The sequence below is a fragment of the Nuphar pumila genome, chromosome 16 (assembly GCF_984573655.1).
Source record: "Nuphar pumila chromosome 16, dmNupPumi1.hap1.1, whole genome shotgun sequence".
Classification (NCBI taxonomy): Eukaryota; Viridiplantae; Streptophyta; class Magnoliopsida; order Nymphaeales; family Nymphaeaceae; genus Nuphar; species Nuphar pumila.
In genome coordinates, this window is record NC_143264.1 from 32,889,508 (window position 1) to 32,903,196 (window position 13,689).

At 42.6% G+C, this 13,689-nt stretch overlaps 1 protein-coding gene across 1 annotated transcript; it reads left to right on the forward strand.

Moving 5' to 3' along the window:
- Positions 1-9,182: 9,182 nt before the first annotated feature.
- On the forward strand, positions 9,183-12,764 carry LOC149813153 (putative LRR receptor-like serine/threonine-protein kinase At1g74360). The gene has a single exon (XM_089991581.1). It carries the CDS (start codon positions 9,328-9,330, stop codon positions 12,625-12,627), a length of 3,300 nt encoding a protein of 1,099 aa, XP_089847707.1. The 5' UTR covers positions 9,183-9,327; the 3' UTR covers positions 12,628-12,764.
- Positions 12,765-13,689: the final 925 nt, after the last annotated feature.

Genomic DNA, 13,689 nt, shown 5'->3' on the forward strand with positions numbered 1-13,689 from the left:
GTTTTGCTATGAGTTCTAGTGATGTAAGAACTGTCGTAGATGAAGAATCACCAAACGATGCAGCTAGTAGATTTTATGATTTACTTAGAGATGCTGATGAGCCACTTTGGAACGGTTGCGAGAGTCACACTATCTTGTCTGCAGTTCTTCAACTAATGAATTTGAAGTCCGAGTATAATTTGAGTCAATCATGTTTTGACTGTTTGTGCATGATTGTGAAGAGTATGTTGCCCAAAGATGAGAAATTGCCACAAAATTTCTATCGTGCGAAAGTTATGGTCAACGCTCTAGGTATGGGTTACAAAAAGATTGATGCTTGTCCAAATCACTGCATGTTGCATTTCAAGGAGCAGGAAAACAACATACCATGCCCATCATGTGCGCATCCTCGGTTCAAGCCAAAGACAAGAGGCAATGGTAGCACAAGATCAAAGAAAGTTTCATACAAGTTGCTTCGCTACTTTCCTATCACTCATAGATTGCAGCGATTGTATATGTCTTCAAGGACAGCTAAACACATGAGATGTCATGCAAATAAAGTTCGACACAATGAAAACAAGATCACGCACCCTATTGACGCTGAAGCTTGGAAGCACTTTGATTGTACTCATCAGAACTTTGCAATGGAAGTCCGAAATGTTAGACTCGTTCTATGTACAGATGAATTTAATCCATTTGGGGGTAGATCAACTTCATACTTATGCTGGTCAGTATTTGTAACTCCATACAACCTACCACCAAGCTTGTGTATGAAATGTCTAAATCTTTTCTTGTCTCTGTTGATCCCTGGTCCGACCTCACCTGGCCAAAATCTTGATGTATGTTTAAGGCCATTGATTGATGAACTAAAAGTAGGATGACAGTGTTACCACGTATGATGCCCACAAAAAACAAAATTTCAACATAAAGGTTGTTGTTCTATGGACAATCAGTGACTTCCCTGCATATGATATGCTATTTGGTTGGAGCACACATGGGAGGTTGTCATGTCTGTACTGCATGGAAAATTCTAAAGCTTTTAGATTGAGGCATGGAAGGAAGCCTTTCTGGTTTGAGTGCCATCGTCGATTTCTACCCAGCGACCATCCGTTCCGACGACAAAAGAATGTGTTTAAAGCAGACACAACTGAAATGAAAGGTCCATCCTCAAGATTGTCTGGCATAGAGATTCTAAGAAGATTACGATACTTTCCAGATGTATTAACATATGCCCGTATTCCTACACCCTTCCATGGATTTGGGAAGGATCACAATTGGATGAAGAAATCTATTTTTTGGGAACTACCATATTGGCCGACCCTATTGATACGACATAATTTGAATGTAATGCATGTGGAGAAAAATGTGTTTGATAATATATTCAATACAATAATGAATGTTAAAGAGAAAACGAAGGATAATTCGAAGGCCCGTATGGATTTAAAATTAATACGTAAAAGACCAGAATTGGAACTCAAAGAGTATAATGGAAAAGTACTGAAACCAAAGGCAGAGTACGTGCTCGGACCTGATCAAATAAAACATGTATGTCAATGGTTGAGACAATTGAGATTTCCAGATGGATATGTCTCTAACATTGCTCGGGCTGTGAAGATTGACGATAGACAGTTATATGGGTTGAAGAGCCATGATTGTCATATCTTTATGCAACGATTGATACCCCTAGCATTCCATAATATGTTAGACAAACCTATATGGGGGGTATTGTCTGAGTTGAGCGGATTTTTCAGAACATTGTGCACATCGGAGGTCGTAGTATCAGATGTAAAGAATCTCGAGGACTCTGTCATTACCACTGTTTGTTTGCTAGAAAAGATATTTCTGCCAACATTTTTCAATGTTATGGAACATTTGATCATATATTTGCCATATGAACTAAGGGTTGGTGGCCCTATGCAATATCGATGGATGTACCCATTTGAAAGGTATATGTTTTTTTATATTTGTCTCCTTAATGACAGATATTTAAAATTTGAAATGTATATTTTTGCCAGATGCATGTTCGACCTCAAAAAAAAGGTTTGTAATAAAGCAAGAGTAGAAGGCTCTATTTGTGAGGCGTACACTTTAGAAGAGATTTCAAATTTCTCATCTATGTACTTTGAACCTCATATTCCAACACGTTACACATGCCCGCCTCGTAACGATGATGGAGAACAAGTAACTGTAGCTGACACGCTGTCGATATTTCAACCACTTGGGCATGCATTTGGTAATTGCCGATCAAGGCTCTTGACAGATCGAGAGCAAGACGTAACACACATCTATATTTTTTTTAATTGCTCAACGATCGACCCATACATCGAGTAAGTATATGTAGACGCAACATAATTATAAATCCTTTTATGTTCTATACGGGGATAAATGGCTCGGTAATATAAGTATTTGTGCTTTGCAGACGATTTGATCTGGAGTTGCAAAGAGAAGTTTCACATCTCACTGATGCAGAAATACAAAAAAAACATGAAACTAATTTTGTGGAGTGGTTGAAACAGTTGATAAAGAAGCTAACATAAATTTTATACTTGTAAACAACACTAAGTTACTTAATTGGTCGTGATCACAATCATTGTTTTTGTCTGTACGTAGGTCCGCCATGGTGATGTTAAAGATCAAGGAATATGTGATTTAGAAAATGGTCTGACCAAAGTTGTGCAATGCTACAACGGGTACATCGTAAATGGCTATCGATTTCATACAAAAGATTACGGTATAAACAAATCAATGATGAATAGTGACATGTGTGTCAAGGGTAACAACTACGGTGAAAATGAACATGATTACTACAGTGTTATAGAGAAAATAATGAAGTTGACTTACTTAGGCATAAATAACAGGGTAACTTTATTCAAGTGTCATTGGTTTGATCTAACTGCAACAAGACTCGACAAAGCTTCAGGCATTATGGAGGTGAATCATAAATCCAGGTTTGGAACATATGAACCATTCATATTAGCCTCACAAGCTCAACAAGTTTATTATACTTTATATCCGAGTATAAAAAAGACAGATAGAAATGAATGGTGGGCAGTTTGCAAGGTGAAGTCCAAACTATACCCTGAGTATGATCAGTTACAGAAAGATAAGTTAGCTGAAGACAACGATTACTATCAATAAGATGATATCTATGACTTCGCTTATGGTCACGATGTTGCGCATGATATGCATGTCATATCTCCATTGGCCAATGAAACATTCATAGAGGAATGCGATCCAAATGATGTACCAAGTGGATGGGTAAACAATGAAGAAGAAGAAGAAGAAAGTCAAACAAGTGACGAGGAAGAATTCTCAAGCTAGTGAGCAAAATCTTGTAATACAAACCTCTATTTAAATGCATTACAATACTTGATGTGAATGATTTGAATTATTTGCATGTATTGTAATATTTGATGCGAATGAATGAGTTGTATTGCAATACTTGATGTGAATGATTAAAAAATTTATTTAAATATATTGTAATACTTGATACGAATTATTCGAATGCATTGTAATACTTGATGTGAATGATTTGAATTATTTGAATGTATTGTAATACTTGATACGAATGAATGAGTTGTATTGCAATACTTAATGTAAATGATTTGAATTATTTGAATGTATTGTAATACTTGATACGAATGATTCGAATGCATTGCAATACTTGATGTGAATGATTTGAATTATTTGAATGTATTGTAATACTTGATACGAATGATTTGAATTATTGCAATACTTGATGTGAATGATTTGAATTATTTGAATGCATTGTAATACTTGATGCGAATGATTTGAATGCATTGCAATGCTTGATGTAAATGACTTGAATGCATTGCAGTACCTGATATGAATGATTTGAATGTATTGTAATACTTGTTGCGAATCATTTGAATGTATTGCAATACTTGATGTGAATTATTTGAATTATTGTAATACTTGATGCGAATGACTTGAATGTATTGTAATACTTGATGTGAATTATTTGAATGTATTGTATGACATATGTTATTTGATAGAATATGGTTCGTGGACGTTAGTGGTCGCTCATCCAGTAGTAGTCAGGCCCAACCTTCATCTTCACGGGCTTCTGTGATAGGTATATCATTTAACTAATTGGATGTTTGATTAGTTCAAATGCGCATTCTGAGAATTTCTAACGTATTTTTTTATAGATGATGTTTCGCCTATACACGACCCACCTACACCAATTGATCACACAAGTCAGGAGCCAACACAGGAAGCAAGGTCTTCTCAGTCTGTCACAAGAAGACTCATTCGAATAGTGTATGTCGATAATCGACCGTAAGTATTTTATTTTCAATTATTGCATATCTTATAAATATTTTATATTGATATTTACTGTGTACAAATTCATGTGCAGCACGAGGTTTGAACCACAAGAAGTAGTACGAGAGATTAGGAATTCACTTCTTCAACATCTACCAGAATCGGTTGCTCAATAGAAAGAGTACCCAAAGGAGGTGTTAGACAGATTGTGGTCCTCATTCACAATATACAGTTGTTTCTCATAGTTAATGTGTTTCATATTTAATTTTTTTAAGTCATGTCTACTAACTTTCTGAAAATATTTGTAGGCTTCGAATCGCTTCGCAACTACGGTGGAAGAAAATGATGCAAGAAAGGTGTGATAGAAGGTGACTGCCAATCGATTTGCAGACATGCTGCACAATATGAAGACTGCAACAAAAAAAGCATCTAGCGTAATAGATGATCCACTAAAGTGGAAGGGCCATGGCCCTATTACTATCAGGAGAGATTATTGGGATGAAATATGCGATAAGTGGGCGAGAGATGCATTTCGAAATCGCTCTGCGAAGGCTGCACAAAATTGAGTGAAAATGCTCGAAGCCCATCTACACACAAGTAGATCTAAGACATTTGGGAGCCACCTGAAGAAAATGGTAACTCATCAATATATAATATTAATTTTATAAGTATTGTTGCAAACTTGTGAACTAAATCTTTTGTCCTTTAACTTCGCAGAAAGCAGAAAAAGAAGGTATTGTACCATATAAGGACATGTTTGTTGAAATACATAAACGGAAGACCACATGAGTCTTCGTATCAGAGAAGGCGAGAATGACAACAATATGTATTTATTCTATTAATAATTATTGCAATATGCAAGTTATCATAATGTTATCATTAATTATTAATGCATACTTTAAACATTATTTTATAGGAGGCATACGAGCAACATATGGTAGAGCGATATGGCGATGACGCTACTCAACATCCATAATTTGATCCTGCAGCATGGGTGACTGCAGCAGGTGAACCCAAAAAAGGTCGCGTGTTCGGGTTTGGGAGTAATATAAACACTTCACCAGTTATTGCTTCTTCCAGTTACGGCTCACAGACTTCTTCCGCCGACATAAGCTCCAAGCAACAGCCTATTCTTTCTAGTGATGATGTACGCCAGATCATTAAGGACACACTGAATGACTACTTCCATGACACCGTCGCCCCCTTTCTCCGAGATGAGTTCAACAGTTTTGTGCTGAACAGGGGATCTTCGATTGCAGGTCCCTCTCAGGTATAATCACATATTTAGTTTTTTGTCTGCCTTAGAACACATATGAGCATAATCGAATCACATATATAACTTTTTGCCTGCCTTAGAGCACATATGAGCATGATAGAATCACATATAGAGTTTTTTGCCTGCCTTAGAGTACATATGAGCATGATAGAATCACATATAAAGTTTTTTTGACTGCCTTAGAACACATATGAGCATGCTATAATCACATATTCAGTTTTTTGACTGCCTTAGAACACATATGAGCATGTTATAATCACATATTCAGTTTTTTGACTACTTTGAAACACATATGAGCATGCCAAAATCACATATAGAGTTTTTTTACTGCTTTAGAACATATATCATTTATGATAGAATCACATATAAAGTTTTTTGCTTTTCCTACCTTAAAGCACATATGAGCATGATAGAATCACATATAGAGTTTTTTTGTCTGCCTTAGAACATATATGAGCATGCTATAATCACATATTCAATTTTTTGACTGCCTTAGCACACATATGAGCATGATCGAATCACATATATAGCTTTTTGCCTGCCTTAAAACATATATGAGCATGATAGAATCACATATAGAGTTTTTCTAGCTGCCTTAGAACTCATTTGAGCATGATATAATCACATATAAAAAAATTTTAATGCCTTAAAACACATATAATTCATGATAGAATCACATATAGAGTTTTTTGCCTGCCTTAAAGCACATATGAGCATGATAGAATCACCTATAAATTTTTTTTATTGCCTTAGAACACATATGAGCACATGATAGAATCACATATAGTGTGTAATTTATTGAATTATATTTTGTTTATCAATACTGTCTGTTCTTTTCTTGTGTAGACTGCTAGTGATAATCAGCGTAACGGAGCTGAAGGGACAGATAAAGGCAATGAACAAGAAGACGCACAAAATCTTGGCGATGATTAGAGAACTGTGTTAAAGAAGTTCTATTTTTTTTGTTTCCAAATTGTAATTGTTGAATTGTAAATAATTAAACTTGTTAATTTTAAGGTGGAACGATTAATTGTTGTAGATTCCTTTTATATGAAATTTTATGTGTAGTTTATTTTTTATTTACAGGAAATATAAATTGTACAGGAAATATAAATTGTACCGTTCTCGGTATTTAATTTTTAAATAATTTTTTTTATTTTTTTTCGTGTTTGCGATGGATTAGCGACGGATGTTTCCGTCGCTATGCATATAAATCTAGCGACGGCTTAGCGACAGATGTATATCCGTCGCCAACCGAGGTCGCCGTTTAATACCGGCGGATTGGCGATGGAATACGTCGCTCGTTATTTCGTCGCAATTAGCGACGGACCGGGCAACAAATTTATTCGGTCGCCAGTTAGCATCGAAAAATTTGCGACGTAAGCATACCGTTTTAACTAATCCTTATCTGAGTTGAGTATGGTTTTTCTTATGAAGGACCTGAGTTGTACCAGGATCTCTTAATAAAATCTAGGCCTGGACCCGCTCAATTTTAGTGGAGGTCGATCCCTTTGACACCCTGCTTCAGACATCCAAATATCCAATAATTCAATCGAGCCTTAAAATTTAGATGAATCAAGAAAGGCATGGTTCAAAACGGTGTTCGCAAGAGCGTAATGGTTAGTTTCCTCGCTTTGGCAAGGTTCCTCGTCATAAAAAAAAGACATGGTTAATTGATCAAAGAAATACAATTATGTAAAAAAAAAAAAACACACAGTCATCACATTACAGACTAGAAATAGTGAAACAAAACGGTAATAATGAAAACAAAGAGGAAAGTCCGAGCAGAGTGTGTACGCTTGCAAGTTTGAGCATCTTAAGCTTTATCAAGGGATCATTTTGCAGTTTAAAAAGGTCAGAAGCTTATGTCTTCTTCTATCTTGTCATAATATATTGGTTAATGTGGACTTTCAACCAAGAAATTAGGTTTCTGTGCAACATTTTCAAAGAAGCTTGAATTATTATCAAAGCTAAATTCTATTTTCACATGATTTTCATTATTTATGTCAAATTTGTTTAATTATATATTGCTTTGTGGAGTAATGAAAATGAAATATAAATCGTTTGAAAAAACAGAAGTGTTCTGAATTCTGGAATTGAAAGAAAAAAAAAACAAAGGTTCACCAACCTAATTTCTGAGACTGTTTTTAAAAGACACCAAACTGTTCTTTTCTTGTGATCATCAACCAAACATCTTACGCGTGGACATTGAGGATGAGATGTAGACCATCAATCTTTCTAGGTGATGATGGTGCAAAATGTAACCATCTTTTTGTCTGGATCAACGGAGTCAACCTCGTTTAGATAGGACAAATATCGATGATGTGATTAGGGCCGTATCCGAATCTTTTTGCATTGGATTGTGGATCCCGCCAGCTTCTCCAGGTGATTGGCCCAAAGCAATGTTGTCAGTATCGGTATCAGCCCTGTATCGTTTGGCCAACTATTCAGGTGAATGGGTGGACACAGAATCGCTCTGAATCGGCTGAAAAACAATACAAAAATATTTCATGACAATCAAAACGCCGACACATATTAAAACATTAAAATAATATTAAAAAGATAAATATATCGATACGATTTTATAAATATAAACGTACAAGCTGATATGCACCGATACTGACAACATTGCTTGGGCCTTCTCCTTCCCATGCAATGTAAGGGCAATCTAAAGTGGAGGAGAAATTAAAAGGGAGGAGGGTCTTTGTGTTTTAATTAAAGACAATAGTACGCACATCTCAAAAATGTGATTCACCGATTTAAAGATATATAGGATTTAATTTGAATCAAATAAGAAATATATTGAAATTAAAGAATATGATAGTTTGTGTTTTGAAGGCTTCATATATACATCCGATTGTTTACTGTTTGAATCTCATGTTTGACAGTACCTCTCATTTGCCCTCAAGTTCCATTGGTAGAGTGGTAATTAAGTTGTTACAAAATTAAGAAACTTAAAGCATTGCAATTTGAGATCCTCTACTCCAACCAACTATACCAAATTATACATTTGTTTGGCAGCACAAAACTACTTTGGCCCACCTACTCTTGTAGACCGAACCATATTTAAGCCTTTTCCTTGACTCAAGCATCGACTGCAGTTGGGACGCCCAAAGTATAGGTTTCCTATATCTCAAATAGAGCTGTCAGCTAAAAAAAAAAATCCTGCTTAGCAGGTGTCACTTCCTGTTATGGTTTCACAGAAATTGGTAAAAACGAGTTTTATCTGATCCGACAAGGGCTCAGAAGTCAGCATGTTAGAACCTACCAAACCCAGGAATTTCATAGAGTAGGTGAGTGAGGATCCAGATCCAACCGGGTTGGGTAGGGGCATAACCGACCCGTCGACGTCCATCTTGACAGGTAAACCCGCACCCGCACGCGTGCTTGTAGCTTTTGAAAAACCTTTTCTAGTCAAACAACACAAGAGAGAGTGCGAGGTTTTCGTGTTCGTCTCTATCACAGCAGCGACCGATTAGAGAAAACAACTCTAGAAGGTTGGAAATATAAATAGAAAATAGGGTGATGAGGTCAAAAATGGAGGCTCACTTGCCCCCCCCCCCTCTGTGCTCTCAATTCAAACGCTCCCCCAAAACGGACGGCAAATGAGTTGAAAAACAAGAATGGAGAAGATTCAAAGCAAAATCCTTGTAGAAGATGAACTTGGCGCCCAAGAAACCAGACTGAAGAATAGCAGCGACGAAGCACTTACCGTTTCAAACGTGGCTGAATCAAAGTTCCAAGTCTTCGAATGACACCAGAGGGAGGAGAAATCTAGCACGACGATGACCGAATTCCGGCCGACTCTTCGGCGATGGATCGTTCTCTTCGTCCTCTCCCTCCTGGAGAGAGTCGTCGTTGACGGGAACTCTCTCCGGTCGGATAAGGACGCTCTCATCGACCTCAAGAGGTTTCTGAGACTAAGCAACACGGTGAACCGCGGGAAGTACGAGGCGTGGAGAGAGGACGACGTGTCGCCGTGTAATTGGCCGGGTATCACGTGCGAGGACGGCAGGGTCTCCGGGATCGACCTCTCCAATTCCACGGCCCAGGGCGGGCTCTACCCCAACTTCTCCTCGCTCACGGCGCTCGCCTACCTCGACCTCTCCGGCAACACCTTCGGCGGCCGGATTCCGGTCGACCTCGGCCGGTGCGCCAGCCTCCGCCACCTCAACCTCTCCTACAACATCCTCGAGGGGGAGCTAGACGTCTCCGGGCTTGCGAACCTCGAGACGCTCGACGTCACGGTGAACCGACTCCGCGGAGGGATCGGAGCCAGCTTCCCGAAGAACTGCAGCACCCTCGCCACGGTGAAACTCTCGGGGAACCGGTTCTCCGGCAACATCGTTGGCAGCTTCGACGGGTACGACAATCTCCGTTTGCTAGACCTCAGCTCGAACTCGTTCACGGGGCCGCTGTGGCGGGGGTTCGCCCGTCTCAGGTTGTTCTCCGTCTCGGAGAACGACATATCCGGCGACTTCTCTCCGGATATATTCTTAGGGGGATGCGAGCTCGTGATGCTGGACCTGTCGGAGAACGCGATCGGAGGAACGATACCGCCGGAGATCGCGAGATGCCGTGGTTTGCAAGTGCTGAACTTGTGGGGAAACGAGCTTGCCGGGAAGATACCGACGGAGATCGGCACTCTGAAGGAGCTCAAGGAGCTCGTCTTGGGAAACAACACCTTCGATCCGGATATCCCTCTGAGCCTGGTGAATTGTTCGCAATTGTCGTTCCTCGACCTCAGCAGGAACAATTTCACCGGAGATATCCAGAAGACAATCGGCGAGTTCCGGCAGATCCGGTCGCTAACACTCCACGGGAACCTCTACACGGGAGGGATAGTCCCGTCCGGCATTCTGAAGATCCCGAACTTGACGCGCCTAGATCTCAGCTTCAACCGATTCTCCGGACAGCTTCCCGTCGAGTTCTCCCAAGTCTCCGGCATGAAGTACCTCATCCTCGCCAACAATTCCTTCTCCGGAAGCATTCCGCCGGAGTTCGGTAACCTCACGGGCCTCCAAGCCCTCGATATCTCCTACAACCATCTCTCCGGAATGATCCCGCCGGAGTTTGGGAAATTGACGTCGCTCCTCTGGCTAATGCTCGCCGAGAACTCGCTGTCTGGGGAGATCCCGCGGGAGATCGGTAACTGCAGCAGCCTGCTGTGGCTGAACCTCGCCGACAATACGCTCTCCGGCACACTCCCCGCCGAGATATCCAGAATCGGAAGCAACCCGGACCCGACTTTCGCGTTTAACCAGCTGAACCTCGTCGATCCCGTCGGTTCCGGCGAGTGCCTCGCGATGAAGCGGTGGATTCCGGCGATGTATCCTCCGTTCAGCTTTGTCTACGCTCTTCTCAATCGGAAGACTTGCCGGGGAATCTGGGACAGCGTTCTCGTAGGCGAGGCGCTCTTCCCGATCTGCGAGAGGAACCGCGACAAAGTCAGCATGAAGTTCGCGATCTCCGGCTACCTGCAGCTCACCGGGAACAATTTCTTCGGGGAGATTCCTGCCTCTCTGGGGGAGATGAAGCGGCTCAGCCTCATCAATCTGGGCTACAACACCTTCTCCGGCGCTCTCCCGCCGGAGATTGGGAGGGTCCCGCTCCAGGTACTCAACGTCACGTACAACTACATCTCCGGCCGGATCCCGGACGAACTGGGCGACCTCATGTGCCTGGAGAGCCTGGACCTATCATCCAACAACTTCTCCGGCGAGTTTCCTTCGGCCGCCCTGTCCCGTCTCAACGAGCTGAACAAGCTGGACGTCTCGTTCAACCCGCTCCTCAACGGCACGATCACGACGGCGGGCCAGCTCGGCACCTTTGACGAGGACTCCTTCCTCGGCGACCCCCACCTCTGCGTCCCCTCCCGCCACAATTCTTCCGCCTGCGCCTCCACCTCGCCGCTCCCCATCGCGCCGCGGCCGCGGCCGCTTGGCCACCGCAGGCTGCCTAAGCCTCCGAGGGCCGCGATCGTCTCGCTCGTCTTCCCGGCCCTCAGCCTGGGCCTCATCCTCTCCGTGATCCTTTCGTTCATCTTCTGCCACGTGGCCGGCCCTCCGGACCTCCCCGCGGCCGAGATAGCGGTCGCGAGCAAGAAGACGGCACACGACTCGCCGGGATGCTCGTCGTCGTCGTCGCCGCCCCCGACGGAGTACTCCGATCCGGTGAAGGTCTTCCGGCTGGACAAGACGGCGTTCACCTACACTGACATCCTGACGGCGACGGGAAACTTCTCCGAGAGGAGGATCGTCGGAAGCGGAGGGTTCGGGACGGTGTACAGGGGGGCGCTCCCGGACGGGAGGGAGGTGGCGGTGAAGAAGCTTATGAGGGAGGGCCCGGAGGCCGAGAAGGAGTTCCGGGCGGAGATGGAGGTGCTGAGTGGCGGAGGGATGGGGTGGAGCCACCCAAACCTGGTGGCGCTCTACGGGTGGTGCCTCTTCGGTCCAGAGAAGCTCCTCGTCTACGAGTTCATCCCGGGAGGGAGCCTGGATGAGGCGGTGTCGGAGAAGCGGCTCGGAGGGTGGCGCCGCCGGGTAGAGGTGGCGGAGGGTGTGGCGAGGGCGCTGGTCTACCTCCACCACGAGTGCTACCCGGCGGTGGTGCACCGCGACGTCAAGGCAAGCAACGTGCTGCTGGACGCGGCGGGGAGGGCGCGGGTCACGGACTTCGGGCTGGCCAGGGTGGTGGGTCCGGGTGACAGCCACGTCAGCACAGTGATCGCCGGGTCGATCGGGTACGTGGCGCCGGAGTACGGGCAGACGTGGCGGGCCACCACGAGGGGTGATGTGTACAGCTATGGGGTCCTCGTGATGGAGCTGGTGACGGGGCGGAAGGCCATTGGAGGAGAAGGGGAAGGGGCCTGTCTGGTGGAGTGGGTGAGGGGGCTGGGAGCGGGGCCCATGGGGTCTAGGAGGGCTGTAGACCCCTCCTTGAACGGCGAGGGGGTCGATCGGATGGCCAGGTTGATGGAGGTGGCGCTGTGGTGTACGGCTGAGATCCCACAAAGGAGGCCGGGCATGAAGGAGGTGCTGTCGTTGCTGGTGGAGATAAGGGATGGTCCCGGATCACCTTCTTGATGACGGTGTCAGTCCTTTCGTTCCGTTCAGTTTGTGTTTTTTTTTTTTTGCTAAAAAGATTAATTGATTCTTTGCAGAAAGAAAGTGCTGTTGTATAGTTGCTAGAAGCTTCTGAAAACATTATTTTTAATGCAGCTCCTTTGGGAAGCTTGGATTTATATGCTTTATTTTAAGTTCCGAGTTAAAGTGAAAAGTATGCAGTCTTTTCCTTTTTCTGTTTTTCTTTTTCTTTTTTTGAAAAAAGGAGAAGAAAAATGCGGTTCATTAGTTACTCAAAGCTTCTAAAACATTATTTTTCATCAAGCTCTATTGGGAAACTTCGATTATATACTAAAAAAACAAAAAAAAAAGTTGGGAATCATTTGAGAGGTTTGTATTCTTTTCCTAATTGTTAATAGAGAGATTCATTGATTCGTTGGGGACGAAAAATGCCGTTCAATAGTTACTAGAAGATTAAAAAAACATTACTTTTCATGAAGCTCCTTCGGGAAGCTTGAAACTATGTACTTTATTTTTATGTTCTAATCTTTATGAAAATTTTGTATTGTTTTTGTTGTGAATAGAGACTCGGGATCCAATGGCAGTTGTAATCTAAGTTCAAGCTCTATGATCCGATCCAACTCGTCTAATGGAGGTGTCAAGGTGAAGAATCTAGAAGGAGGTCCATTTGTGAATACAAAGTCCAGCTCGCCTAGCTCATTGCCTTACAATGGTGGGCTCATTTGAATAAACATAAATCGCTGCTTACAAGCTTAACAAATACATATCATTTTTTTATTAGCAAGCTGGGATTAGGCAGAACAAATACAAATCGTTGTTATATATATATATATATATATATATATATATATAGAGAGAGAGAGAGAGAGAGAGAGAGAGAGAGAGAGACCACACGTTGAAACTCTAAGAGCCTCTACTAGTAGAATCGGTTCCACCGGTAGAGGCTTCTTAATGATGCCAATTAATGGTGTAAGAATGGCCATAGCATTTCTCTTTACTCAAAGCTTCTAAACACCCCAACACCCCATCCCTCGCGCACACACGCACCACCACCACGCATTA